The sequence below is a fragment of the Camelus bactrianus genome, chromosome 6 (assembly GCF_048773025.1).
Source record: "Camelus bactrianus isolate YW-2024 breed Bactrian camel chromosome 6, ASM4877302v1, whole genome shotgun sequence".
Taxonomy (NCBI): domain Eukaryota; kingdom Metazoa; phylum Chordata; class Mammalia; order Artiodactyla; family Camelidae; genus Camelus; species Camelus bactrianus.
This window is the reverse complement of record NC_133544.1, coordinates 30,240,722-30,267,920: the sequence shown is the minus strand read 5'-3', so window position 1 is coordinate 30,267,920 and position 27,199 is coordinate 30,240,722. Positions and strand designations below refer to the sequence as shown.

At 40.4% G+C, this 27,199-nt stretch overlaps 2 protein-coding genes across 7 annotated transcripts in view; one reads left to right on the top strand and one right to left on the bottom strand.

Annotated features, from left to right (window-relative positions):
• PLEKHH1 (pleckstrin homology, MyTH4 and FERM domain containing H1) overlaps positions 1-4,418 on the top strand; it is a 51,948-nt gene extending 47,530 nt beyond the window's left edge. For all 4 annotated transcript variants that reach the window (XM_074365351.1, XM_074365350.1, XM_074365348.1 and 1 more), the window contains one exon: positions 2-4,418. In XM_074365351.1, the coding sequence (XP_074221452.1) occupies positions 2-163 (162 nt within the window). In that variant the 3' untranslated portion in view covers positions 164-4,418. The remainder of the gene's footprint in view (position 1) is intronic.
• PIGH (phosphatidylinositol glycan anchor biosynthesis class H) lies at positions 2,102-10,686 on the bottom strand. Of its 3 annotated transcripts, none has more exons than XM_045522123.2 (4): positions 9,017-10,686; positions 4,587-4,796; positions 4,111-4,191; positions 2,102-2,862 (listed from the first exon to the last, which is right to left on the bottom strand). In XM_045522123.2, exons 1-4 carry the CDS (start codon positions 9,194-9,196, stop codon positions 2,770-2,772), a joined length of 564 nt encoding a protein of 187 aa, XP_045378079.1. In that variant the 5' UTR covers positions 9,197-10,686; the 3' UTR covers positions 2,102-2,769. The 3 variants fall into 3 exon arrangements, with proteins under 3 accessions (XP_045378079.1, XP_045378081.1, XP_010960595.1); XM_045522125.2 differs by having other exon boundaries at positions 4,111-4,158; XM_010962293.3 differs by having other exon boundaries at positions 4,111-4,194; positions 9,017-10,668.
• Positions 10,687-27,199: the final 16,513 nt, after the last annotated feature.

The window sequence follows — 27,199 nt, the reverse complement described above, 5'->3', positions numbered from 1 at the left end:
GATTGCAGATGTGACCTTTATCATGGCCAGCTACATGAACCACTGCTCCACAGCGGTGAACGCACCCACCCACCCGCCCGCTGCCTGCCAGCCATGGGAACTGGACGGACGACAGTTCTTCACTTCTGCTCCATGTGCTGCCAAGGGGCCAACGTTGCTGTGAATATTTCTCCTACCCCCTTCCTCACCACCACCTAGTGCCTCTGAGATGAGAGAGATGTATCCGGGGGTACGATACTACTGTGATGGGTCTAACCCGCCCCAGTTTGCCCTGTGAAATGTGTGTTTCAGTGTCCACGAAGCCTTTACTGTCTCGGTGCCTTACAGTGCTTCAGGGCTAACCTTTAATGATCCAGACCACTCTTTTTTTCACAAGAATACTGAGCTCTGGATGCCGCCTGATTCTCCACACAGACAGGGACGGCCCACTGTTACTGGTTACTGAGGGCATCAGTGCTGTAAGTCAGCGTTTTCTGCACTGATCCTCTCAGGGAGACTAATTTTTTTATATTGTATATGGTACTTATGTGGGGATTTATACTTGAAGTTTTCCCAACATCCCCGAACAGGAGAGAACTAAAATTTCCAATTCACCTGAACTCTGACAAAAGCCAAGAACTCACTAAAACTGGACTTCCTTTCCCACATGGGAAAGCTGCTTTCGGTAGGGCTGGAGGAAAAGCAGTAGACTTCCTTTGCCCATCCCCTGCTGCACATGAGCAGGCATCGGCGGCGCCCTCTGTGGGCAGCACTTGTCTTTGCAGGACAAGGCGCCGTCTCGGCTGAGACTAAGCTGTTCTCCTCACACTGGACTGTTACTCCAACTGAGTATAAGGGCAGGGGGTAGGTCCAACCTGACCCCTGTCTCATTTTAATGACTGAACAGGGCTCAGTGAAGGCTGTGCTTACTACTGTGGGACAAGGTGGTTGTCACTTGCTTCCTTTTCTTTAAAGACCAAGCAAATGCACTCTGCTTTTTGCTGCTCCGTGAGGCCACCAAAGATGAGTCAGAAACAGAAGACCCCTTCTGTGGGTCTGGATTTGCTCCTCAAGACTTCTGGCAAACTTGCACTGGGAATTATTTTGAGGGCCGAGCACACATGTGATTTCTGTCCTAGCTTAAGAGCATCAGGTGGAAGAAATGGAAACTTTTACCTTTTGCCTTCCTGATGATACCAATATCCTCCAAAACCAAATAAGACCTTCTGTTGAGGGCAGAGATGATCTTTGTCTCCACTCCCCTCAACAGGAAAAAAAAAAAAAAGACGAAAGAGTTCATTCATACTCTGATTTTTACAACACTGGAGAAACTGAGTTTTTATTTCATAGCTCTAAGGCAGTCTTACCATTTGTCAAGAAAGTGCTGAGCCAACTGTATGGGTTTGGCAGGAGCATTCAGGCACCAAGCCTTTAACCCCAACAAAGTGTGTGTATGTTGCACACTGCAAAAACTGTGAGGCTGGAATTAGTTTTTCTGAACACCTCAGCTGCTGTAAGCTTCCCCTCTCTCGCCCTTTAAACTGACAAGCATGATTTTTAAAAAAAAAGCACATCAGAGTGTCTCCCTCTTCTAAATGAACTTGACTTTGCCAGGCTGGCAATTTTACAGCTGTCTCCCGTTTCTGTTCCTGCCTTTCTCTCAGGATTTGGGATGTAGCTGAGACATTTCTACCTTGAACAAGTCACACGTCACGTGTCCCACAGGCTCCAGAATAAACCCTCCAGGGCTGGTGTAAAAGGCAGAAATTACAGCTTTGGCTTTATAATATCTTGAGTGTCTCTAAGGCAAATAAGGATTTATCACCTACCTGGGAGTTTAAAAAAAAAAAGACCCCAAAGAAAATGTAAGCAAGAACAGAGCTATGTTTGTATTGAATTTGGGGGTCAAGCTATTTCCTGCACCCTGTCTTCTTCCCAACCCTCCAGGAATCCTTCCTTAGTTTATTAACTTTACACAGAAGAAACTGCCTTATAAGCAAAGGCTTCTATACTATGCATGTTTATTCCTCTGTAATGTATCTGGAAACCAAAGTCAAATTTCTGTCTGGCCTTTCATCTCATCCCTCTTGGCAAAAGAAGTTTCTGAAGCCGTAGACAATGCTGAGTTAACAAGAGTATTTATTAATGTGCTTGACACCCACGACTGAAATGCCACGATCATGTTTGTCCATAAAAAGCAGCTGTCTGAACCAAGAAATTATTGTGTATGTTTTAGAAGGAGATCTGTTTATTAAGAGAATCATCATAAATTAACCCTTTACAGAACACAGGAGCAAGGTGGACAGAGACTACCCTTTTGTAAGACATTTCTTCCTACTAACCAGTACCTGAAGGGCTTGCTTTTTTCCCTTAACTTTTACACAGGGGTACTGTGCAGTTGGAAATTATCTTTCTCACGAGATCTGATGTCAGTTTCCCATTCTTGCTCCACAAATTTCAACAAAAAGTAAACCTGAATGTGCTTAGGGATTTCACACGGTGCTCTTTGTCAACATTACTTCTGACGTACTGTTTCAAGGTCTCTCCTCAGTTGGCAAAGTAAACAAAACCCTACAAGGGGAACATTAAGTACACGTAAATACTTTGCTCAACATCACACAGTAAGTTAGGTTTCCAGTCACCTGCTCCATGACTCGGAGATCCACTGCATCCATACTGGTTCCTCGGACTGTGTGCACGTGATGGGTTAGAACACAGAAAACAAACCAGCCACGTGGCTTCGCAGTCACCTCCCCTGGAAGACAACACTGGTCTTCTGAGTGCTGGGACTCACAGGCTTGTGGAGGGTGCTTTCTGGTGTGCCAGGATCTCCTGGCAGCTCTTGTACACTTCAATCAAGCAGTCCAGCCGGGGCTTGGCACTCTGAATTCCAAAGAGGAGAAGTGCAGAGTCAAGGTGAACGTAAGACAGTGCTTAGTGGTGCTGCACCCATGTGCAGCCTCAACTCCCACCCACATCCGGGGGTCTCAATGGCACCGCTGTGGGCTCAGGGAGGCAGAAGTTCAGGCCTCGTAGCATCATGCTGGGAGGAGTCTCTCACCAGGCCCACAGCCTGGCTGTGAACTGGGGGAAGCAGGAGCTCAAAAGACAGTTTTTAATCTGTCTAAGTTTCACGACCTCCACCTAAGAGCAGGCAAGAGGAATAAGTATCTAGATTCTACTTGACTAGCAGAGGAGATAGACAGTTAAAAACAAGAGAAAATCCTGATAGGTAATACAAGGAAATATGAGAAGTCTCTGTCATTTAAAAAGATACAGAAATATAATAACTCTAAACTCCTTTACCTACATACTGAGCTAAAAACTAGCCAAACCCACTGTTAGCCAAGACTATAGAAAAGCAAGTACAAATTCCCAGAAGTATGGTAAAGTTGCCCAATCTCTGGAGCCGAATCTCAAACACTGTTAAAATCTATGAAACTATCCATAAGCTTTAATAAAATAATTTTAAACTAGAATGTAAAAGAATTTTAGCTTAGCTGCCTTAAATCCTTTGTGAAAAAGGGTAGTGAGGCAGAGTTAACTGCATAAATACTTTATATGCCTATAAAATAATTTATTATGATCTTGTTTGTATAAGTGGTTTCTTTTTTTTGTAAGAGCAAAACAAAAAATAACTTGGACATAATTTTAAAAGCTAGCAAGAGTGGCTAAATAAGCTGATACTCGACATGATGACATAATTATTTAAAATAATAAGTATAATGGCCTTTGCAGATGCATGAAAATATGCAAATTTAAAAAGCAAGACACAAAATAGTGAGTAACAGTATGTGCAAATCAATAACATCTATGTAAAGTCCCACATTGGTAGATTGACAGAATCTAAGTCAATGAATGATGGTGTATAGGTAGTAGTTGCCATATGTTTATTTTTCTTCCTAAAATTTGCATAAATTCATAATATTTCTGAAAGCCTTATTTGCCTCAGAAGGGAACTTCTGAAATAACTAAACTCTCACTAAAAATAGCCCTCAAGAATCCTCAAATACTCCTGACAACAGAAGTTTTATTCCCACTGGACATAAGGAGCAGTGGATGTGCAGAGAGGAGGGGAAAGGTGGAGGTTTTCTTTGGGGAAGGAATTTAAGAAAAGTATTCTGTGCTCACCTGGAAGAGAGGCACTACTTGGGATATTCCATGTGGTTCCACTGGATCCTTCAATAAAATGCAGAGGTAGTAAATCACCTTCTGCTGTGAGAAAGTAAACCAAATAGAGATCTAAGTGAAATTCAGTTTCCTTTTTCTTCAAGGGAAGGAAGGCTCAAAACTTTTTCATAAATGAGATAACACTTGATAGTTTTGAAATGAGGGAGAGGTATATTCTCATTCTTTAATTGAAAAAAGACAAAATGACAACCCTATCCATGAAAAACTGCTGTCTCTTTAAAAATAAAAGACCTATGTTTTTAATGCAACTTTCACTTTTTATGGTTTATAGACATGCCAGCCAAAAAGAAAACACTGTAAGTACTAGAACAGAGAGTCCTTAAGTTTAATTCTGTGGCATCAGTTACTTTAGGTATTAAGACTCAATTTAGATCCAGGCATACCCCATACCCTACCTTTACTACTTAAACACTTACCATATAAATAGCCTCATTAATGACAACATCCTTCACCTTGCCCATCTCAATGAAAGTGGTGCTTTCTTTGCCTGACGCATAGGATGAGGTCATCTGGATGCCAAGGGAATCAATGATTAACAGAGTCTCCTGATCAATCTTCACAAAATGGAGGTAACCAAGCAGGCCTAAGAGGGTGATGAAGATGGCAGCAGAGAGGACCATGCTGTTCTGAAGAGAGAGCCAGATACAGGCAGTAAGATTACCAAGTGGTCCTCCACATATATCTCTGCCGTTTAATAAGTCAACTCTAGGTTTTCTTCCAAAGCCTTCATTCGGCTGTGAGTTGAACAGATGGGAGGAACATACATGGAGGAAGAGGAAACTACTTTTATTTGGGCTCTGCAGTGCTATGAAAGTGAGTGATGAAATACATCCAGACAACAAATGGATAGGTCTAGGGAGGAGAACCTCCATCAGCAAAATCTCCACCATCACACCATTCTTAGATTTTCCCTTCCAAAACGGCAACTTAAGGACTCAGACCTTTTCTCAGACTCCATCAATAAAATATATAGCAAAGTCACAGACTGAATAGTAAGAAAATGCTTAGCACAGTGAGGCAGATAACACTCAACAGCCACTCCTCCTTCCTTATAGAAGTTGGAGTGGATCATGACTGGTTCCCACTCCTGCCAATGACTGGTTTAGAAATGGACACATGACACAACTCTAGCCAATGAGATGTGAGGGAAGGCCTTCTAGAGGGGTTTCTGGAAAACGAAGTTCATCTTAGAAAGAGATCTTAGGAAGAGAAGATCCCTTCATGCTGAGGTTTTGATGCGGAACTACTAAGGCCTCCGCCAAGCCATGTGGAGAGCTAGGCTGAGGACAAGTACAGTCCACCAAGGATGGAAGAGCAGAAAGATGAAAAAGCCAAAATCAACCGAGCCTCTTACACACTCTAGAGCTCTCCTTCATCCTCACTCCTTGTTTTGTTAAATAATAGAGATCTTTCCATTTAGGGCTCTTTTAGTTGTTTTGGGTTGTGAATGACTGATGTGTTAAGGCTGACTAGCTGAAATGACTAACTCATCAGTTAAGGGCCCCCAAATGGTATTTATTTGTTTGATTCAAGTTTACAACCTTTTAATGTTTCTAAAGCTGAAATGTGTTTTTCTATTGAGGTATGTTTCTTTCATTTTCTGGCATGTTTTCTCTTTTTTTTCCCCCCAAAAGCTATTATTTAGAAGGATGGCACACACAAAACAAATCATTGATGACCTAGAATCAAAAGAAATTCAGTAATTTTTGACTGTTATTCCTTGAGGGCATGAAGTGTTCTATTAATCTCTGTTATTGACAAGACACCCTCTTTGGCCTAACTTTAGTCAAAGTCTTCTAAGCGCTGGACCTTGCTGTCCATCTTCATTGGGCCTGCATTGTCCAACAAGCTGTAACAAGGATCTTTGCTACAAGTTTAGAGAGGACCCTCACCCTTTAATCTGATCATCCTGGAGTACCTTCAGCAAGAAATCTGTCAAATCAGCTTACCCAGAATCCCTCTTTACTCCTGATGTTTCCTTTTAGTAATTTTCCATCCACTGACTGCACCCTACCCACACAAACACACACCAATTTCTGGCTTTAAATTCCCACTGGTCCCTGCTGTATTCAGAACTGAGCCTAATTCGATACTGAGGTTTCTCTTCTCCCACTGCAAAAGTTTCTGAACAAAATCTGTTCTTACCACCCTACTGACCAGCTCTGGTTTTCCTTGAAAGTACCTTTCTACTTCTTTCTACATAACACATAGTTAAGTGTTAGATCAGGGGTCTGCAAACTATTTGGATCTGTGATCCATTTCTGTCTGATCCACCTTGAGTTAAGAATGGTTTTTACATTTTTTAAAGGGTTGGGGTTTTTTTAAAAATATATTTTTATTGAAGTATAGTCAGTTTACAATGTTGTATCAATTTCTTTAAAGGGTTGTTAAAGAGAAAAAAGAAGGAAAAAGAAACAGAAGAATATGAGGCAGAGAACTGTAAAGCCTAAAATATTTACTATTTGGCCTTTCAAAGAAAAAGTTTCCTGACCTCTGTGCTAGGTAATTGTTGATTAACAAATGGAGGATGGAGAAATCTATGCACTGGGTCTCTGATGATTCAGAAATATCTACTTTTGAGTTAATTAAATGTCTAGTATCTAGTACAGTGTCTTGTACATAGTGTGAACTGAATAAGCATTATGGAAGAGTGGAGAGAGCTAAAACTCAGTACTGGCCCTTACAGATTTATTAGAGGCAAGATTAATAGACATAAAATATTTTTGGAGAACACTATGATACCGACCAGAATTGACTAAGAAAGCATTAAAAGAGATAGAGAAAGCAAGAGATAGATTAAAGCACACAGGAATATCCCATGAAGACTTAAAAGGAAGCAGGATTTAATTGGTGCAGAGGAGGTGGTGGTTATTACGAGATATATTTAGCTGTGAAAAGGAAGGGGGGAAGAACATTCCAGGTTGGAATAAGGAAGGGAAAAAAACCCCTAGAATTCTAATAGAACTGTGAATTCAAAAACTGGCAGGAAAGAAGGGATGAAGAACAATATATACTTAGGGGATTTAACCCATATCAGCTTTTTAGTAAAGTAATCCCCACCCAAAACTTCATTACCTGCATTTTTTACGCTTCATTTTTCTTTCTGAAATTCTAATAATTCAATATTCACTTGGGTAGAAGTTAAGCCACACGTTTTAATGAATTCCTTCATCAGATTTCTTCTTATCCTGGCTGAGATCCATTACTCTGATTAATAGTTTTGAATAGGAAGAAAGATAAGAAATTTGGTGGGGGGGTGGTTTAGTTCAGTGCATGCTCAAGGCCCTGGGTTCAATCCCCAGCACCTTCATTAAGTAAATAAATAAACCTAATTAACCCCCCCCCCAAAAGAAGTTTTGGTACACAGAGCCCTTAAGAAGTGTTGCAGTGGAGTTTAAAGGAAGACGAGGTCTCTGAGCCCTGGGCATTTGATAGGGGAAGTGGGATATACCAGGATAAGACAGAGAAGTACAAAAGGGAGCTGGCATAGAAACAGACTCCTCCTATTTAAAAACTGTGCCTCAGCAAGCCCTCCCCAAGAAGACGTTATAGTATAGTAGTGAAAAAGAAATGGTTTCAGAGTCAAACAGCCCTGGATTTGAAGCCCAGGTATGCCACTTACAGGCTTCATCACTATGCATAAGTTATTACTCTTTCTGAGTCTTGGTTTCCCTCTAAGGCTGAAATGAGGCATTCAGTAAAGCAGCTGGCACTCAGTGGGCATTTAATAACGGATATATATTCCCTCCTCCTCAAATGACTACATGGCCAGAGTTCAGGCTAATATTGAAATACAGCTGTATTATATATTACATCTTTTTTGGTGGAGTGGGAAGGACTGTCCTGGCAAGTTAACCAATTCAACTGACTTATGAACAAACTTTTAGACACAATTTGGTACAATTAGGGCCGTCTTTATTTTGCATATACTTATACTAAATTACCACGCTGTGAAATATGCTCTGATGGCAAAAAAGCTAATGGATGCAGTATTGGGAACAATACCCAAATTATAGAAGTAAATAGCCCTGCTGTATTTAGCTCTGCCCAGATCACTCCTGGAATAATGTATTCAATTCAGGGCACTGCATATGAAACTAAATTCATCCTGAAAAGGGCAATTAGGATGATTCCTTATATTTGAGGGCTGTCACAAAGCTACTGCATGTGACTCTCACAATATTGCAAAGTTGGCATGGCAGACACAAATTCCATTTTAGAGATGTGAAAACTGAGGCTCAGAAAATAGGAATGCGCCTGGAAACAGCACAAAAACCACCCATCTCCAAAATTTCACAATTCTTTAGAAAACACTTAAAGTCGGGGAAGGGACTGTGAGAAGGCGGGGGTTAGACTGTCTTGAAAAAGATTAGGAAGAACTATCACATTTGCGTGTGTGAACTGTGGAGGCAAAGAGTTTCTAGAAGGCTGTATAAGGTGCTGTTAGCAGTGACTCCTCCGAGGAGTGGGAGTGATGGATGAGGACGGCCCACTTAGTTCTCTGGACTCTTGGAACTGAACTACATGAGTATGTACCACACGGAGCACATGGAAGTTAAAGTTTTAGGCTGTCGTACAAGGACTAGATACGTGCTGGATGGAACCACGGAGCAGAGCAGCGATCTATGAGAGGGATAAAATACAGGAGCACAAACTTCACTAAACGTAAGGAAAAGAGCTGTCTAGAAGCGGCACGGCGCCCCCAGAACCAGCGAGTTTCCGCCCTCCAAGCCCTAGGATTGTAGGCAAGTCTGGCGAGAGGTCTGGGTTCGACGCTAAGACCCTAATGACCCTTCTAAACCCGAGCCCCCGACCCCGACCGAGGGAAGGGGCGGACTGGCCTTACCTCGCAGAGGGTGAAGAGTCCGTAGGCCGCCAGCCACACGGTGCAGGTGACAGCGGTGAGCGAGCGCAGGGAGATCCGAGGGCAGCTGAGGCAGAACTCCCGGCAGGACGGGGAGTAGTAGCGGCGCTGCAGGGCCAGGCGGCCGCCGCAGATATCCGAGAAGCTCTGCTCGTCCTCCATGGCTGGCTCCCCTCAACCCGGCCGCGCCGCGCCGCTCTAGCGCGCCCCCCTGCGTCCTCTCGCCGGCTCTGGACCCACTTCCCGAGAGCAGGGATGGCCACGCCCCTCCCCGCGCCGCGCGCAGCCGCAGTTCCGCGCCGACAACCAGGCCCGGGTTCTAGGGTTACCTGCTGCAGAGTGGTAGAGGGCCAACGTTTCAGCGGACAGATTAAAACCGCAATTAAGTACGTTCTCTCGACAAACTGACTTCTATTTCTAAACCAAAGTACGCCCCAAGGGGACAGTCTGCAGGTATTTATTCCACTCATTCATTCATTCCGGTGCCAGGTAGTTTTAGGTGCTGAGGGCACAGAGGTGAACGATACTGACAACGTCCCTGCCTTCAAGTAGTTTCCTTCCTTTTAAGAGAAAGAATATGGAATAATTTCAGAGTGCTGTTGGCAATAATATGACCTGCAGGGGTGGCTTGGTGACTTTCAATAGGGTAGTCAGGAAAGTCTGTCTGAGGAAAGACCCTGGAGCTGCAAGGAAAAGGAGCCAGACTGGTCTGGGGGAGTTCTGGAGGAGGAACTTGCTGGAAGCAGGACCAGGAAAGACAAAGCCCCCGAGGCTGGAACACGGTTGGTTTATTGGAGGGATCAAAAGGTCGGAGACACACGGAGAAATGTAGTTGGAGGTTGGGGAGGTAGGTAGGGGTCCGATCCAGGAGGGTCTTGTAGGGCCTGGTAAGGAGTTTGGATTTCACTGCCTAAGACTTCTCTCTCCCAAACCACTGCGTGGAGCATTGTGTAGGCAGGCAAGTCCTGGCTGGGAGGTTAGCAAGAGGAGAAGATGCAGAAGGTATGGATAATAAAATTGCTAAATTCCTGAGTAATGGTGGCCTGTGGGTTCCCTTTTTTTACTTGAGATGTGACTCAAGAGTGCCTGTGTGGCCCCGTTAAAAGAGTTATGGTGCCTTAGCTCCGAGGCAGCATCATGTATTGAAGAATTAATCCTTTTGTGTATAAAGATAAATGGCATAAAAGTCTCAACAGCTTTGTCTCCTAATGAAAGTCAGTTTCAGTTCCTCCATCTTCAAACAGGATTTTATTTACCTTTTTCTCCCCCAAAGGGTTTTCATCAAGCATTGTTTTGTTTTTCCGATTTTGTTTCTGTGCCCTGAATCTTACCAAGCAATACATACCTCTTTTCTTGTGACTATCATGTGATGTCTTCTATAATTATAAAAGTGATGTTTGCTTATTGTGGAAAATTTGAAAAATACAGAAAAAAATTTTTAAACCATCCATATTTCAACCATTTAGAGATAAACATGGTTGATAGTTCTGATTATGAATGTAGGCTACAAACCAATTAGTATTGGCAATACTTGTGATTATTGTCACCGATAGAAACCACAGATATTTTCACTTCACAGTAATTCTTATCTCAAAATGTCATTTCCATTCGTCACTACTTCAAAATTGCAGTAATTATTAGACCAACTACTAGATGTTGTTATTTAATGTGTCAACAGGGACACATGTTACCATAAGACATTTAAAAATTATTCTGGTAACTATATTTTAATTCAGTTGGTTTTCTTTGAAATCCTGTTTTTTTATTCATTTTAAAACATCATGATAAGGAGTCCATTAGGTTTAACCAGACTTACAGAGGGTCCGTGGCACACAAAAAAAGTTAAGAACCTATGCAGGCTCAGAAGTTTCACAACTATAGAGTCATAGATAGAAAAAAGACACCTAAATGTACTTAATTTTTTGAATAGTAAATTATTAGGGATAAATAGTGTGGTGATATAATTCCAAAATCTTTATAACCACTTGGCTCTGTCAGATCACAGCATCATCTTAAATCTCTTATGCAGTTTGGGACCTCAGTAGAAATTGAAATCTATGTATTTGCTGTTTACTTAGATGCCACCTGGGATATGAAGTGACAAGTTCTCATGATTGTGACTGTGTAAAAACAGCAAGGAGTGATTTTTTTAGCTCTCAATGTTGGATTTCAAAGTATTCACAAGCCTCAAAAGTTCAGTAGAACACATAAGCAAGGAAGGGCAGGCTGATGAAAAGAACTTAGACTTAGCACTTGGCAAGTTTCTCTGAGGAGGTTTAATATCTTTTCTGCAGGGTCACTAAAGGGGGTGCCACAGCTAATTCCGTAGTGAATTCAGTTGTGGAGAAGCAGAGAGGAGGCATGAGAAACTCATGTACTCTGTATTTGTCAAGGCAGACTAACTGCTATTAAAATAAAATGTCAGTGGCATAATACAATAAAGGTTTATTTATTGTCTGTCTACAGTTTCACTTAGGTGCTCCTGGTCAGATGACTTGTGATTTCTGACAAGTGGTGATTCAGAGACCCAGGCTCCTTCCATCTAGTGGCTTCACGATCCACTGGGGTCTTCTCAGGGTCCCCTCCATTGGAATCTCTGTATCTCTCCAACAAATGAGGGGTACGAATGGAGAATCATGCATGGGGGGTTTTTATGGCCAAGACTTCAACACACATACCATTGGTCAGAACTATTAAACATGGCTATCATGCCCAGTGGGGAAAGAAAAATGATTTGGTGAACAATTGGCCAGTCTTTGCTACACTTTCCAAAGGGTTCTGGCAACAAGAACCAGGCAATGTATTTGAGAGAATTGAGCATTGTGGTGGCAGTATACAGGATTAATCCGACGTACTTTTGATAAAATGGGTAGTATTTCAACTATTGAAGTTATTCTTGGAAACTGAGCATCCATGAATATGAATAGTAAGAAAAAAATCTAGCCAAAGAATTCAGTTAACTTTTTATCTATATGGCCCATGCTGGATTCTTAAAAATCTTCTATAGAGCCTTCGTTTAGTATTTGCTTACACTTATGGATTGAGTAGCTTTTCTAAGAATACTGTCTTATACTGAAGTTTTTATTCTATTTACTTTTTTATGATGCAGCATTAATGATTGTTGCTAGTGTATTAACCAAGAGGAGGCCTCCTTCTATTTAGGACCACTTACCCATAGTGGAGAAAAGCTAGAGGCTCATATAAGTGAAAAGAAATTCCAGTAGGGTTTCTAAAAGAGAAATATTGCCAATTATACCTCAGTTTTTAAAAAGCCGGCAAAAAGAATTCTAAAAACTTGTTGCAGTTTCATGAAATGAATCAGTAAAATAGCTTACTTTGCATAAAAATGATAGATATAACACACTTCATCTTTTCTTGTTTAGAATTCCATTTTGACCTATCTACATAGTGTGAGTGTACCCCTTTGTATGACTTTTTAATGGTTGCTCTACATATTACATTATACGTGAAACTGTTTTAGATAAAACTCAGTCTTCTGTGTTTCTCCTTTACTCTCACACTGCTGCCACACTCACAACACTTCAGGCACCAAATGTTGGGGGTGGGGCAGGGTCCCACATCAAGAGCAATAATTCTCTGTGACACCAGCTCAGAGTCCTACAATTTAACTCAGTTCTGACACTGCCTGGAAATAGCGTTAGATCCCACAAGTTAAGGGTTCGGTCCCATGAGACTGCTCCCCACTTGACTACAAATTAGAGGTTCCCATGACCTCCTCTCCCTTGTATTCAGTTATTTGCTAGAACAGCACACAGAACTCAGGGAAACATTTATGTGTACCAGTTTATTATATAATAAAGGATATGATAAAAGATATAGTGAACAGCCAGATGAAGAGATATAGAGGGTGAGGTATGGGACGGTCCTGAGTGCAGGAGCTTCTGTCCCCGTGGAGTTGGGGTACATCACCCTTCCAGTATGTGGAGGCTTCACCAGTCTGGATGCTCTCCAAACCCTATACTTTCAGACTGTTTTTGGAGGCTTCATCATGTAGGCATGACCAATCATTACATCCATTTCCAGCCACTCTTCCCACTCTGAAGAATGGGATGGGGGTAGGGGCTGAAAATCCCAAGCTCCTAATTATGGTTTGGTCTTTGTGGTGACCAGCGCTCATCCAGGAGTCACCTTATTAGCATAAAAGACACTGCTGTCCCCTAGGAAATCCCAAAGGGTTTTAGAAGCTGTGTGCCGGGAACCAGGGGCAGAGACCAACATATGTGTATTTTCTATTACCTCACAACCACTTATCATAGGCTACTGGTATCGGCATTTTACCAGTTCAAGTGAAGTGGAGAAAGCTTACCTCCCTTTACTCTTCCTCATTTATAATTGTCTTAATATTTCCTCTACATTCATTGAGACCCACATCAGATGGCAGCATCATTTTCACTTGAACCATCAAACACAATTGAGAAAACTTAAGAGGAGAAAGTCTATTGTGTTTACTCCTATTTTCGCTCTTTCCATTGTTCTTTCTTCCCTCTTGATGTTCCAAGATTCTTTTAGTGTTTTCTTTTTGCTCAGAAAACTTCCTTTACCCATTCCTTTATGGTACGTCTCTTGGTGACATTCTCCTAGTTTTCCTTCATTCGAAAAATGTCTTGATATCCCCTTCATTCCTGGAAGATATTTTCCCTGGATATAGAATTCTGGGTTGACAGTTTTCTGTCAGCACTTGGAAAATATTGTGCCACTTCCTTCTGGCCTCCATGGTTTCTGATGGGAAATCTGCCATTTGAGTTATTTGTCCCCTTTAGGTAAGGTGTTGTTTCTTCACCACTGCTTTCAAGGTTTTTCCTTTGTCTTTAGTTTCCAGAAGTTTGATTATGATATATCTTAGCATGAATTTCTTTGGGTTAATTCTGTTTTGGGTTTGCTCACCTTCTCGAATCTGTAAGCTTGTGTCTTGCCAAATTTGGGAAATTTTCAGCCATTATTTCTTCACTTTTTTTTTTTTAACCTCTCCTTCTGATCAAATGACACGATTGTTAGATTTTTGTTGTTGTTGTTATAGTCCCTCTAAAGCTCTGTTCATTTTTTTTTTCCAGTCTTTTCTCTCTCTGTTGGTCAGATTGGGTGATTTCTATTCTATCTTCCAGTTCACTGATTATTTCCTGTGTCTTCTCCATTTTGCTATTAAGCCCATACATTGAGATTTTAATTTTAGTTATTATATTTTTAGTTCTAAAATTTCCATTTAGTTCTTCTTGATATTTTCTATTCTTTTTTTTTTTTTGATATTTTCTATTCTTTACTGAGACCCAATTTTTTCATTTGTTTGAAATGTGTTTGTAATTGCTTGTTGAAACATTTTTATGGTAGCTGCTTAAAATCCTTGTCAAATAATCCTAACTATGTCATCTTGGTATTGGCATCTGTTGATTGTCTATTTTCATGCAAGCTGAGATTTTTCTGATGAAAGATTTTTTATTGAAACCTGAGCACTTTTAATATTATGAGATTTTTGGATCTTATTTAAATCTTCTATTCTAGCAGACCTCCTGACATTGCTCCAGCAGAGGAAGAAGGGCACTACCACATTACTAGGAAGAGGCAGAAGTCCAAGTTCCCCACTTGGCCTCTATTGACACCTGGTGGGAGGTGTTCCTTGTAGCTTGTGGGTGGCCATGAAAGGCTGCCCACATGTTCTCCACTGACACCACAGGATGTCACTAGGGGAAGCTATTACCACTCAACAGGGATAAAGTCCCCTCCTTACTCAGCCTTCTCTAACATCACCCCGGCATCAGGGTGGAGCTCCTCTTTACAGGTGGACGTCTATGTTCCCCTTTGTGTTGGCCTTTGTGACAGGGGTGATGTGGCTGCAGTTTTTTTCTGTAGTGTTTAGCTGGGGTAAAGTAGTTATCATCTAAAAGTTTTTGTATTCTTAGGCTGCTCTTGACTTTGTCTTTTGGCTAGAGAGAGCAAGTTTCCGTAGGGTGTTTCCCCAATTGCTATCTTCTCCAGCACACAGTCTGTGATATAGGAGGCAAAAAGAAAACCCAGGGAATGCATCACTGTGTCCTTCCAGGGTCCCTGACCCAGGCAGCCTCCTTCTCTCCACCTTTCAGAGTCTTCTTTTGTTGGTTTTATATAAAATTTCCAAGGATTTTAGCTGTTCTTAGTGGGAAGGATGGAGAATGGTATGTGTCTACCTCATCTTTCAGAAGCAGAATTTTCCTTATCTGTCCATTTAGAACAGTGTTTTATTGAGGTGTTATCATCCATGCAGTAAAATGCAGTCTATGCCTTACCTTTTTTTTATTCTTATTTTTTATTGAAGTGTAGTCAATTTACAGTTTTAGTTTCAGGTGTATATGCCTAACCTTTTCATACTCTTAGTGATGTCTTTTGATGAACAGAGTCTAATTTTAATGAAGTCTAATTTATCAGTTTTTTATGGTTAATGCTGTTTTATGTTCTACTTAAGAAACTATGCCTGTCTTAAGTTCATGAAAATATTCCATTACTTTTTTTCCTTAGAAGCTCTATTGTTTTACCTTTCATACTTAGGCCTATGATCCATTTTGAATTACTTTTTGCTTCATATGAGGTAAGGGTCAAGGCTCTTTTTTTTTTCTCTCCTGAAGCATTTGTTGAAAAGACCATCCTTTCCCCACGGATTGCAATGGTGCCTTTGTTGTAAATCAAGTGACTACATTTGCATTGGTCTGTTTGTAGACCATTATGTTCTGTTGTTCTTGTTTGTCTTTCCTTGTGCCAACATCAACCTGTCTCCTTACCTTACAGTAGGTTTTGGTTTCTCATAGTGTTAAGTCTTCCAACTTTCTTCTTTTACATCAAGACTATGTTAGCTATTCTGAATTCGTTTATTTTCACCAAAAGTTCCTCTTGGATTGCACTGAATCTATCAATCAATTTAGGGAGAATTGACTTCTTTTTTTAATTGAGGTAAAGTTGATTTACAATATATGTTTTGGGGTACAACATAGTGATTCATAATTTTTAAAGATTATATTCCATTTATAGTTTATTATAGAGTATTGGCTATATTCCCCATGCTGTGCAATATATCCTTGTAGCTTATTTATTTTAGACATCTTAATTATGTTGTCTTCCTACCCATGAGCCTGGTATAGCTCTCCATTTATTTAGGTCTTCTCTGAGCAATTTTTTGCAGTTGTCTTGTACATCATTAGCCTTATTTCTAGGTTTTTGATGTTTTTTGATACTTTTATAAATAATATATATATATCTTTAACATTGTATTACCTGTCCATTTTTTTTTTTTAATGGAGGTAGTGGAAATTGAAGCCAGGACCTCATGCATGCTAAGCATACACTCTACCACTAAGCTATTACCCTCTCCCCACCTGTCCTTTTAATAAGATATGTTTATTATTTTCCCAACATCAAATTGAAATTTTATCAAAGAAAATACGTCCATAATCGTGTCACCTAAACAAATCTTCATTTCCCAAGCATTTGCATCCTTTTGTTTTAATGTTTTTATTGTTGAAAAGTTGATATAATACAGAAAATTTGTAAACGAGAGAAGAAAATTACACAAATTGTAAAGATTTTGCAGTTTTACGTATTATTTTCCCATCACTGTCTTGCAAAGCACTTTTAAAAATTACTGTAGTGATAGTATACATACCATTTTGTATTGTTGAAGTATAAACTGAGGCATTTAAAAAATTTTAACAGTTTATTTGAGGAAAAAAATCAGCTCCCAAATAGGGCAGCACCAAACCAGAAGTGGGTAGGAGCCCAGTCCAGGAGCTAGGGGAAAGACTTTTATAGAGAAAAGAGGAAATCCTTTGACTGGGTATAGTTTAAGGTTGCAGTATTTGGAAAGCCTGGTTGGCCATTTGTGATTGGTTGTCCTTAGGCTTAGGTTTCCTAACCTTGAGGGCATTTATAGGTTTTTGTCTGCTTATGTAGGCAGCTAAGTTATAGGAATTACCTCAGCATAATGGCCTCCCTGCCTGATTACTTTAACAGTAATTAAAAAATAATGTTTTGACAAACATTTTCCATATTTCTGTAGATTTTATAAATATATTGAAAATAGCTACATAGTGTTCCAGCCTGTTAATCTACCATAATTTACTTCATATTACCCTGTTGTTTTCCTACCCAGCAAAAAAGTAAGAATGACAGTGCAAAAAACACAACTGGAGAAGAAAGGAAAAATAGACACACAGAAATAGAAGGAACCTACAGAAACAGATATAGCATATAGAAAACCAAAGTTTTTTTCTTGGAGTCATAACCCCATCTTGTGGCATTTTAGGATAGTAAAGCTTAATGTTTTCAATTTAAATCAAAGAACATACCTGGCTTTTATGTGGAAGGTTTCTCTCCCTTTGTAACATCAAGATACTTGATATCCTTGTACACTGAAGGTTTTTAAATGGAAAACCAAACGTGGGAAAGTTTAGTTAAACCATGGATCTAGTTTGACGGACACAGGTTTGAGAGACAGGTTCAGTTAGACCATTACATTTTCAGCTTAATTTCAAGTGATCAGTAGCAATGGCTTCTTTAAGTGATTTCAATCAAGTCACAACTGTGTAGCCTAGGAAATAAGTTGCCTTTATGTGAAAATGATTCTGAAGATTTAAAAGGAAAAGTGAAAGAACCTTGGTTAAAGAAAGCCTTACTAGTTAAAGTGTGGTGGGTAGACCAGCAGTACGGGGTGTCACCTAGGCGCTTGTTAGAAATGCAGATTTGTGAGTCTCCCTGCAGACCTACAGGCTCAGAATCTGAGTCTAACAAGATCCCAGGTGATTTGCTTGCACATTAAAACTTGAGAAGCATTGAGAGAGAGAACAATATTGGATCCTATACCTTGACTACATACTAGAACCACGTAGGGAGCTTTTACAACTCTGTTGCCTGGGTCCATCCCTGATAAATAATGGGCAGTAGGGGAAGGAAGATGTGGAATTTTTTCCCCAGCGTTTTCAAAAAAGCTCCCTCGGTTATTTTTAATAGCTGCCAGGGTTGAAAACTGTCGGGAAAAAGTATTTTCCTCTACCATTTTAGGTTCAAATAATTGGGGCTTACGAGTTAACTGACGATAGAGTAACAGGAGAAAAGGGAGTTGCTCAGTAATGAGTAACTCTCTGAATAGCCAGAGTAAAGCTACACACCAACCTAACAAGAGGGGAGAGGGTTAAGGCTTCATACTTCAAAGTATAGAAAGTTCTACTGGGCTTTTTGACACTAATAGGCTGCCGGTTCCCTTTTTTTTTTTTTTTTTAATTTTTAAAAATTTTTATTTATTTATTTTTTTAAACTTTTTTTATTGAGTTATACTCATTTTACAATGTTGTGTCAAATTCCAGTGTAGAGCACAATTTTTCAGTTGTACATGAACATATATATATATTCATTGTCACATTTTTTTTCCACTGTGAGCTACCACAAGATCTTGTATATATTTCCCTGTGCTGTACAGTATAATCTTGTTTATCTTACGCATTTTGAAATCTCAGTCTGTCCCTTCCCACCCCCTGCCCCCTTGGCAACCAGAAGTTTGTATTCTAAGTCTATGAGTCTGTTTCTGTTTTTTGTTTGTTTGTTTTGTTTTGTTTTGTTTTGTTTTGTTTTAGATTCCACATATGAACGATCTCATATGGTATTTTTCTTTCTCTTTCTGGTTTAGTTCATTTAGAATGACATTCTCCAGGAACATCCATGTTGTTGCAAATGGCTTTATATTGTCGGTTTTTATGGCTGAATAGTATTCCATTGTATAAATATACCACATCTTCTTTATCCAGTCATCTGTTGATGGACATTTAGGCTGTTTCCATGTCTTGGCTATTGTAAATAGTGCTACTGTGAACATTGGGGTGCAGTTGTCATTTTGAAGTAGGGTTCCTTCTCCCTAAAGTGGGTCTCTTGTATGCAGCATATTGAAGGTTCTTGCTTTATTATCCAGTCTGCCACTCTGCATCTTTTGACTGGAGCATTTAGTGCATTAAATTTACAGTAATTAATTATAGATGTGTGTTTATTGCCATTTTGAACTTATTTTTGCAGTTGATTTGGTATTTCCTCTTTGTTCCTTTCTTCTTCCTTTTGTGGTTTGGTAATTTTCTTTCATATTATCTTGGATTTTATTTAGTTTTTGTGACTCACTTGTAAGATTTTGGCTTGTGGTTACCCTTTTTTGTAAGTCTATTACCCCATTACTATAATTGTTTGTATTAAACAGATAGTAATATAATCTCAAACCCATCCTATGGAGAACACAAACTTAAAAAAAAGAAAAAAAACCCTCTATATTTCCTTGCTTCCCTCTCCCACTCTTAATGATTTAGATGTCTTCTTTCACAATTTTGTGTTTATTCTATTTGTAATTCATGATAGTTATCACCTTTCCAGTTATGAGTTTCTCATTTTTGTAGCATCCTGCTTCTTTTCTGTTTAGAGTAGACCTGTCAATGTTTCTTTTAGCACGGGTTTAGTGTTGCTAAAGTCTTTTAGTTTTTGCTTGCCTGTGAAATTCTTTGTCTCTCCTTCTATTCTAAAGGATAGCCTTGCTGGATAGAGTATCCTAGGCTGCATCTTTTTTTCATTCAGGTCTTTGAGTATATCCTGCCACTCCCTTCTGGCCTGTAGTGTTTGTGTAGAGGAATCAGCTGAGAGCCTTATGGGGGTTCCCTTGTCACTCACTCTTTGTTTTTCTCTTGCTGCCTTTAGGATCATTTCTTTATCCTTGACTCTGGCCATCTTCATTATATGTCTTGGTGTGGGTCTGTTTGGGTTCTTCCTGTTTGGGACCCTCTGAGCTTCCTGTACTTGGATATCTGATTCCTTTAGGTTTGGGAAGTTTTCAGTCATGATTTCTTCAAATACCTTTTCAATCCCCTTTGTTCTTTCTTCCCCTTCTGGAACCCCTATTATGTGTAGATTGGCCCACTTTATATTATCCCATAGGTCCCTTATATTGTTTTCATTGTTTTTTATTTGTTTTTCTCTCAGCTGTTCTGTTTGGGTGCTTTCTGTTGTCCTGTCTTCTAGGTCACTTGTATACCTGCTTTGTACAGCCTTTAGATCAGCTCTTATCTCAGCAAATGAGTTTACCAATTCTACCTGGCTCTTCTTTATAGCTTCAATTTCATTTTTGACATATTTTATATCTCTAAACACTACCTCTTTTAGTTCCTTCAGTACTTCGATCACTCCTTTTTTGAAATCTTGATCTAGTAGGCTATCGATGTCTATTTAATTGATTGTTCTTTCAGGGGATTTCTCTTACTCTTTTAATTGGGAGTGGTTCCTCTGCTTCTTTATATTGCTCATATCTCTCTGGCACTGTGGCTTAAGGAGTATCAGTTATCTATTTTGGTCCTTAAGGAGTTTATTTATTTATCTATCTAAATAAAACTTTAGATATGCAGGAATAAAACTTAAAAAAAAAGAGAATTTTAAAAGAATGGAGAAAAAAAGGTTTGAAAATAGTGTATAATCAATAATAGAAGAGCAAGTTGAAGCAGAATAGCAACTGAGTTGAGACGTCTTTTAAAAACCTTTAAAAGAGGAAAAAACAGAAAACAATAATTGAAACCTGTGTATAATCAATAACAGGAGATTGAAACCAAGAGAAATAAAAATGAAATGAGGTGGATTTTTAAAAATAATAAAAATAAAAATATTTTTTAAAAAGTTTAAAGGGATTAAAACTGGAGACATATATAATTGTTTAAAAAGTAAAAATTTTAAAGGTAATAGAAAATAGAACAGATTTTTAAAAATGATACAACAATAGAGAATTTTAAAAGAAAGGAGAAAAAAGGTTTGAAAACTGTATAATCAATAATAGAAGAGCAATTTGAAGCAGAATAGCAATCAAGTTGAGACATCTTTTAAAAACCTTAAAAAAAGGAGAAAATATCAAAAAACAATATTTGAAACCTGTGTATAATCAATAACAGATCAAAACCAAGAGAATTAAAAATGAAATGAGGTGGATTTTTTCAAAATAATAATAATAAAAAGATTTTAAAGGAAAAATTTAAAGGGATTAAAACTGTAGACATATACAATTGTTTAAAAAGTAAAAATTTAAAAGGTAATAGAAAATAGAACAGATATAAAAAAGATTTAAAAAAAAAAAAAGTGTTCTCCTGAAGACTCTGCCCTCTTAACGATTTTATCGAGAAGTCTTTGTCTTTGCTCTGTTTCGTGAACTCAGCTTGCTGTTTTCCAGAGGCCCTCCGTTGGCACCCTCCGTTGGCGCCCTTGTCTGTGCTGCTCCCAGTGCCTGTCAGCAAGCAGATCGCGCCCCCTCCCAACGCTGCAGTCAGGTGCTGCTCTTCTTCATGATGGGCAGGCATGTCACTCCCCGTCCCGATGCCGCAGTCAGATGCTGCATTGGGGCAAAGTAGGCGGGCGGATCGCACCCCCTCCCAGCACCGTGGTCAGGTGCTGCGTTCCTGCCAGGAAGGCTGGTGGCCACCTGCCCTCTCCGGGCGCCGGTTGCTCCACTGCTCTGTGCAGCTACCTGCTCCACCTCGGGTTGGCGCTCCGAAGGCGGGCTCAGAGAAGATCGGGAAACAGCCCTGCCCCAGCTCCTTGCTTGTCTTGGTGGTTCGAGTTCTCTGAGGTACCAGGGCAGAAAGATCCTATCTGCCTCAGGCTGTAAACAAATCTCAGTCCTGCCCAGGAGGTTGCAGCGCCACCAGGTGCGGATTCAGGTCTCGGCCCTGACCCCGCCCAGGCACTGTGCACAGGATATGGCCGCCGCGGCTGCGCCCCACCTCTCTTCTAGGGAGAAGTGCCAGTAATGGCGCCGGGGGTCTGAGGAGACAAAGGCTACGGCGCCCCTCCCCCCAGGGCACACCAGCCGTGCTGCTTTGCTTTTTTTCCGTAATTTATGGGGGGCCCAGGTTGTTCAGCTCCGTATCCCCTCCCAGCCATGGCGCAGCCCCCTGCAGTCCCCCGGGGGCTGCCTCAGTGCGGCCGCCCCAGTCCTCCGCCCGGCTCGGGCCCCCTGCCCCGGCCCCAGCTGCCGGCTCACGTCTCGGGCTGGGTGTTGCAGGGACCCCTTGTGCCGGTTTAACTTAGTTCTGTCGGTCAAGGGCTGCTCCGTACAGATCTGAGCCTCGGAGGCTCCGCTCCGTCCCGGTGGCCTCTCCGTTGGAGAGGGGGAGGTTCAGCAAACGATCGCCAGTCCTCCTTTGCCGCTCCCTCCCCGCGGGACCGGTCCTGCACTGTTTTGGTTTTTCTTCTTTCTTTTTTCCTTTTCTCCTACCAGATTCGTGGCGTCTTTGTCTTTTGAAGTGGGTGATGTTCTGTTGGAGTTCAGCAGGTGCTCTGGTTGGCTGAGTGGGTCCATGGATGTGAGTTTCGGTGTATTTGTGGGAGAGGGTGAGCTACCAGCTTCCTTCTACTCCGCCATCTTGGTCACCTCCCCCTGGTTCCCTTTTTCATCTTAAAGGTCAGTTATTTCCCAATCAGGAAACTCCCTCAGTAGTGTGGGGGTAAGTCAATGGCTGCTGTATTTTGAGGAGACTGTGCTTAAATTTTTTTTTAATGTTCCTTTTACAGCTGCTGATCAGATCTTTTTAGTTTAAAGTAATTTTCATACTGCTTTGGTGGGCCATTCATCCCTTTGGAACTCTAGTACCACCATTCTGTTCTCTGTATTACATATATTACTCTAGTACCACCATTCTCCTCCTTACCCAGGCTTAAAATCTCTCCTGTTTCCCTCCCTAATGTGTAGCTAAGTACCATCTATTCTGGCTGTGCAGGACTTTTGTAACTTTTGTACTTCCTGGAATAGAACCCCCACCTGATGTCCTCTGCTTGCCTCTTATCTGTAGAAAACTTTAGTCTCCTAAGGCTTCCCCAAATTACAAAGAGTACATTTAATCAGAGGAGTGAGAAAATACAGAAAGAAAGGAAAACAGTTAAGCAAGACAAAATAATAGTAGTTTATCCATTAAACAAATTCAGGGACATTATTTCCTCCTCAAGTGCTAAAGATAATATTCTGAGCCATATCCTTTAAGCTGTTCTGCAGATACCGAAACCCCCACCAGGTAGAAGTTAACTGTATGCTGCCCACAAGCATGTGGACCCCAGACTGGCTGGAATCAAGAAGGTTGATGAAGTCGACTCCCAGTTACCTCACCACCAGCCAATCAGAAGAACATCCATGAGCCCATCACACACCCCACAACCCTCCTTCTTCACCTTGTCTTTAAAAACCTTTCCCTGAAAGCTTTGGGGAGTTCAGTTCCAGTCTTTTAAGCACTAGCTACTTGGACTCCTTGCTTGGCACCCTACAGTAAACGCTGCACTTTCCTTCACCACAACCTGGTGTCAATAGATTGGCTTTACTCTGCACGGGCGAGTGAACCCAAGTTTGATTCAGTAACGTTTTTAACATGTCCCTCATATCCTTGACTGCACTAGTTAACGAAGTTCTCCCCCATACATACACTCTACCACATGACCTTATTATATTTATCGCGCATATTTTATTTATCACACGTGTCAGTACCTACAGTTCTCTCCGGGAGAGCTCGGCCTCTGTTTACCACTGTCTTCCCAGATCCTAGAACAACTGTCTTACAAATAGTGGGCACTCAAATATTTAACTCTCTCCCTGCACTTCCATCACTCAAATTCTTGATGCCCCTTAGCTGAAATCACTCTTTTCACCATTCCCCAAACAACCTAGATTCCTCCTGGAAAATCCTTAAGGCTCAGCTTGAATGCCAATTCCATGAAATCTTCCCTGTCCCATATAAAAGCAATAATTCCATCCTCAGAACTTTCATAGCTTAAAGAGATATGACTTCTTTTAAAAGTCACATATGCCATTTGATTCCTGTTCATTCAATACACATTTATTGAACATCCCTCATGTATCAGGCACTGTGTTAAAAGATAGTAAGACACCATTCAGGCTCTTAAAGGAGTTTCTCTCCAGGAGAAAGAGATAATCCTTTAAATAGGCAATTATAAATCAGAGGATTAAGTGAACCATGGGAGGGATAATTAACACCCTAGATCTGACTTGGTTTTGGATTCTGCTTTTGATCAATTACTTTGTGACCTTAAGCACAGATGACTTAGCTTTACCAAGTCTTGGTTACCATATCTTAAATAAAGATAATAACAATGTCTACCTCACTGCCTTGTGATGAGAATTTAAATAACACTTGTGAGTGTTGAGCAGATATCTAGTATATAGTAATCATTCAATAGTATTAGTAAGTACTATTATGTGTAACTCAGCTTTGCAGGGTCTGGAAAAGTTTCCCTGAAGAAGGGTCTTCCAAATAGAAACCTGAAGAATGAGAAGAAATTAAGTAAGATAAGGGAGGAAGGGAGAAAGAAGAAAGTCCCAAGTAGAAAGCACAGGAAGGTGCAAAGGGCTTGAAGCTTGTTTTCAGTTTGGAACCTGAACAAAGGACAAAGTGTTCTGGTGTCCTTTGCAGCCTCAGCCTCTGCTGGCACTAAAACAGATTTCACATCTAAATTTCATTTGGCCCTTGATGGCCACCATTGGTCTGCTTTCACTTCTCCATTAATCACTGATCAAGGCCCACTATAAAAACCCCTCTGTGTTGTGGTGGTGGGTGAGGGGAGTGATGAGTCAGTGAGAGGTTTAGGCACCTGCCTTCACACAAGGCTGCTGGTTGGGCAGGCATTGAAACCAGTCACTTACTCTTACAGCCCTTTCTCTATTCCCCCCACTCCAGCCTTTTTGCTGAACCCAGGAATCCCCATTGCATGGTAAACAGACTCTGTTTTATCCTCCATAGAACTCATCTTTTGTTTCCTTACCTTAACCGTATCCTAGGGTTATGATGTTAATTCTCCCAGCCCCAGGATGGAAAAGCACGAAAGGGATCACATTTTCCCAACTCCCTAATGAAAATTCAGAACCATTAACCCTCTACGTTTGTGTTAAAAATCCTTCCTCTGAAGTTCGAGCTCTTTAATGCTGCCCCTGAGACCTGGCCCCACCTACCAATCTGACCCAAGTCGTCATGCCTCTCTTGCTGTGCACTTTTGGGCTCCACGGGCATTCTTGCTTTTCAGGTTTCAACTTAGGGCTTTGATCTTGCTGTTCATGTGAGCCTGGAAGCCTCTTCTCCCAGGACTTGTTACAGCAGCTCCTTATCATTCAGGTCTTTGGCTCAAATGTCAGTTTGGGGAGGCCTCTCTCTGAAATAGCACGTTGTGTCCCAATACCCTGCATTCTTTTCTCTATAGCATTTACTAAAGTCTGAAATTATTTATCTGCTTGACTGTTTTCCTCGCTAGAATATAAGCACTGGGAGTGATGAAATATTATCTGTCTTCATCTTTATTAACAGCACATAGAACAATGCTTTGCACATTAAATATTGACAATAAATGAATGAATAAATTTTCTAAATGAAAGAGAGGATCTAAACTTTAGAGTCTAAAGGTGTGATTAGTGAGCTCAGCCCTTTCGTACGTAAAAGCAGAAATCCCAAAAGAAATCTTTGGGAATCTCCCTTTACCATGTCAGAGCCATAGACCAAGGACCATGAGTAAGGGCTTCAAAAGAATCTGGAAGGTTTGTTAATTATTTACCAAGCACTGTACTCAGGAAAGGATCAAACGATGTCAGGAAGAGTCACGGTTCCTGCCTTTAAGAACTTGCAGTTTAGTTTTTTCTGAGTTCCCTTGGATTTGCAGTAAACAGTGGTGAGCTGGAACCTGCTTTTAGCCACCTACAAGACCCTATTGTTAAATTCAGGAATTTTGCAAGCCAGTTGTTAAACATAGCCATCATTAAAAATCAAATTATTTAAACTTACAAGTAAATTATATTAAAAACAAAGATAATACACACTCAAAACTTTATGCCTAGTTTACTGTATCTTACTATTTTTTATGCTCTTGAGGTTATTTTTGTTGATTGTATATGTATGGTAGAAATATTATATAATGAGCACCTTTTCCAAGTTCCATATTCAGTGACATCACAATGGTAGCTTGAAATAGTAGCATAGGAGAGTGTTTACCTATGGGAATTGCCCAACACTGTAATCAGGTCTTACCTCCTCACTACCCCCTACCCCCAACACACACTCCCAGCTACCTATCAAGGGACAGAGTGCCTATTGGCAGCCACTAAATTAAAGAGGTAGTCTCTCTAGGTATGGGCCTGAGGAAGGGTTCTAGAACTATGCTGTAACAGAGTACTACAAATTTTAAAATAAATTTCTAAAACTTAACTCATGCTTTTATGTAACTTTAGAATATTATCTTTAATAACTTATTTTGAAAATAAAAGCAGATCAGTTCTTTCAACTTTGGGTTAAAATGAATTATAAACTATTTCAGACATATAAAAGTAGTAATTTAATTTTTTAAAGTATAACAGTAATGTAACAATCTACTGTGCACTCTCCCGGTGTGCAGTGATGGAACTGGTAATTTACCTCTGAGTGAACTATAGGTGATGGAAAACCAGTTGAAAGTGACATGCAGGATTTATGTAGTACTTTCAATCTGTTGACTCACAGTAGGTGCTCAAGAGACAAGAGGTCTTTGTGTAGTCGGGGAAAGCCTGAGGGAATCTGTGTCAGTGTCAACTGCAGAATAATAAGGACAAAAAAATTGGATGTGTTGATGAGCAAGAAAAAAGTACCAAGATAATTCCAAAGATCTGACCAAGCGTGACAGTATCAGTGACTATGAATCCCCGGCCACACCCCCCACTGCTTTCTACAGCCCCTATCCCTGGAGAGCTAGTTAAAGCCTAAACTGCTGGTGCCCTATCCCTAGTTACTGAGCCAATAAGGTTGGGGATTGGGCCTAATAATTTGCGTTTCTGACAAGCATGCAAATACTGAGCTGCTGGTTTGGGACCACACTTTCCAAACCACTGCTTTACAATAATACCCTGCTTATTTTGCTAATGCTTGAAAGACATCTCTTTGCTAAACCAGCAGTGGGAGACAGGTATAATATTTATCTTCTAAAAATAAACTGCCTTGTAATACTAAAACTCCTTGGAGACTTATGAAATATTTCGGAGAGCAGCATGAAAGTTGGTGTCAGATAAAACATTCTCAGATGTTTATATAAAATTTTATTTTTGATAGGACTAACGTCCAGATTCCTGCAAGCTATTCCTTCAAGACACTAGTTATGGTTAAGAAC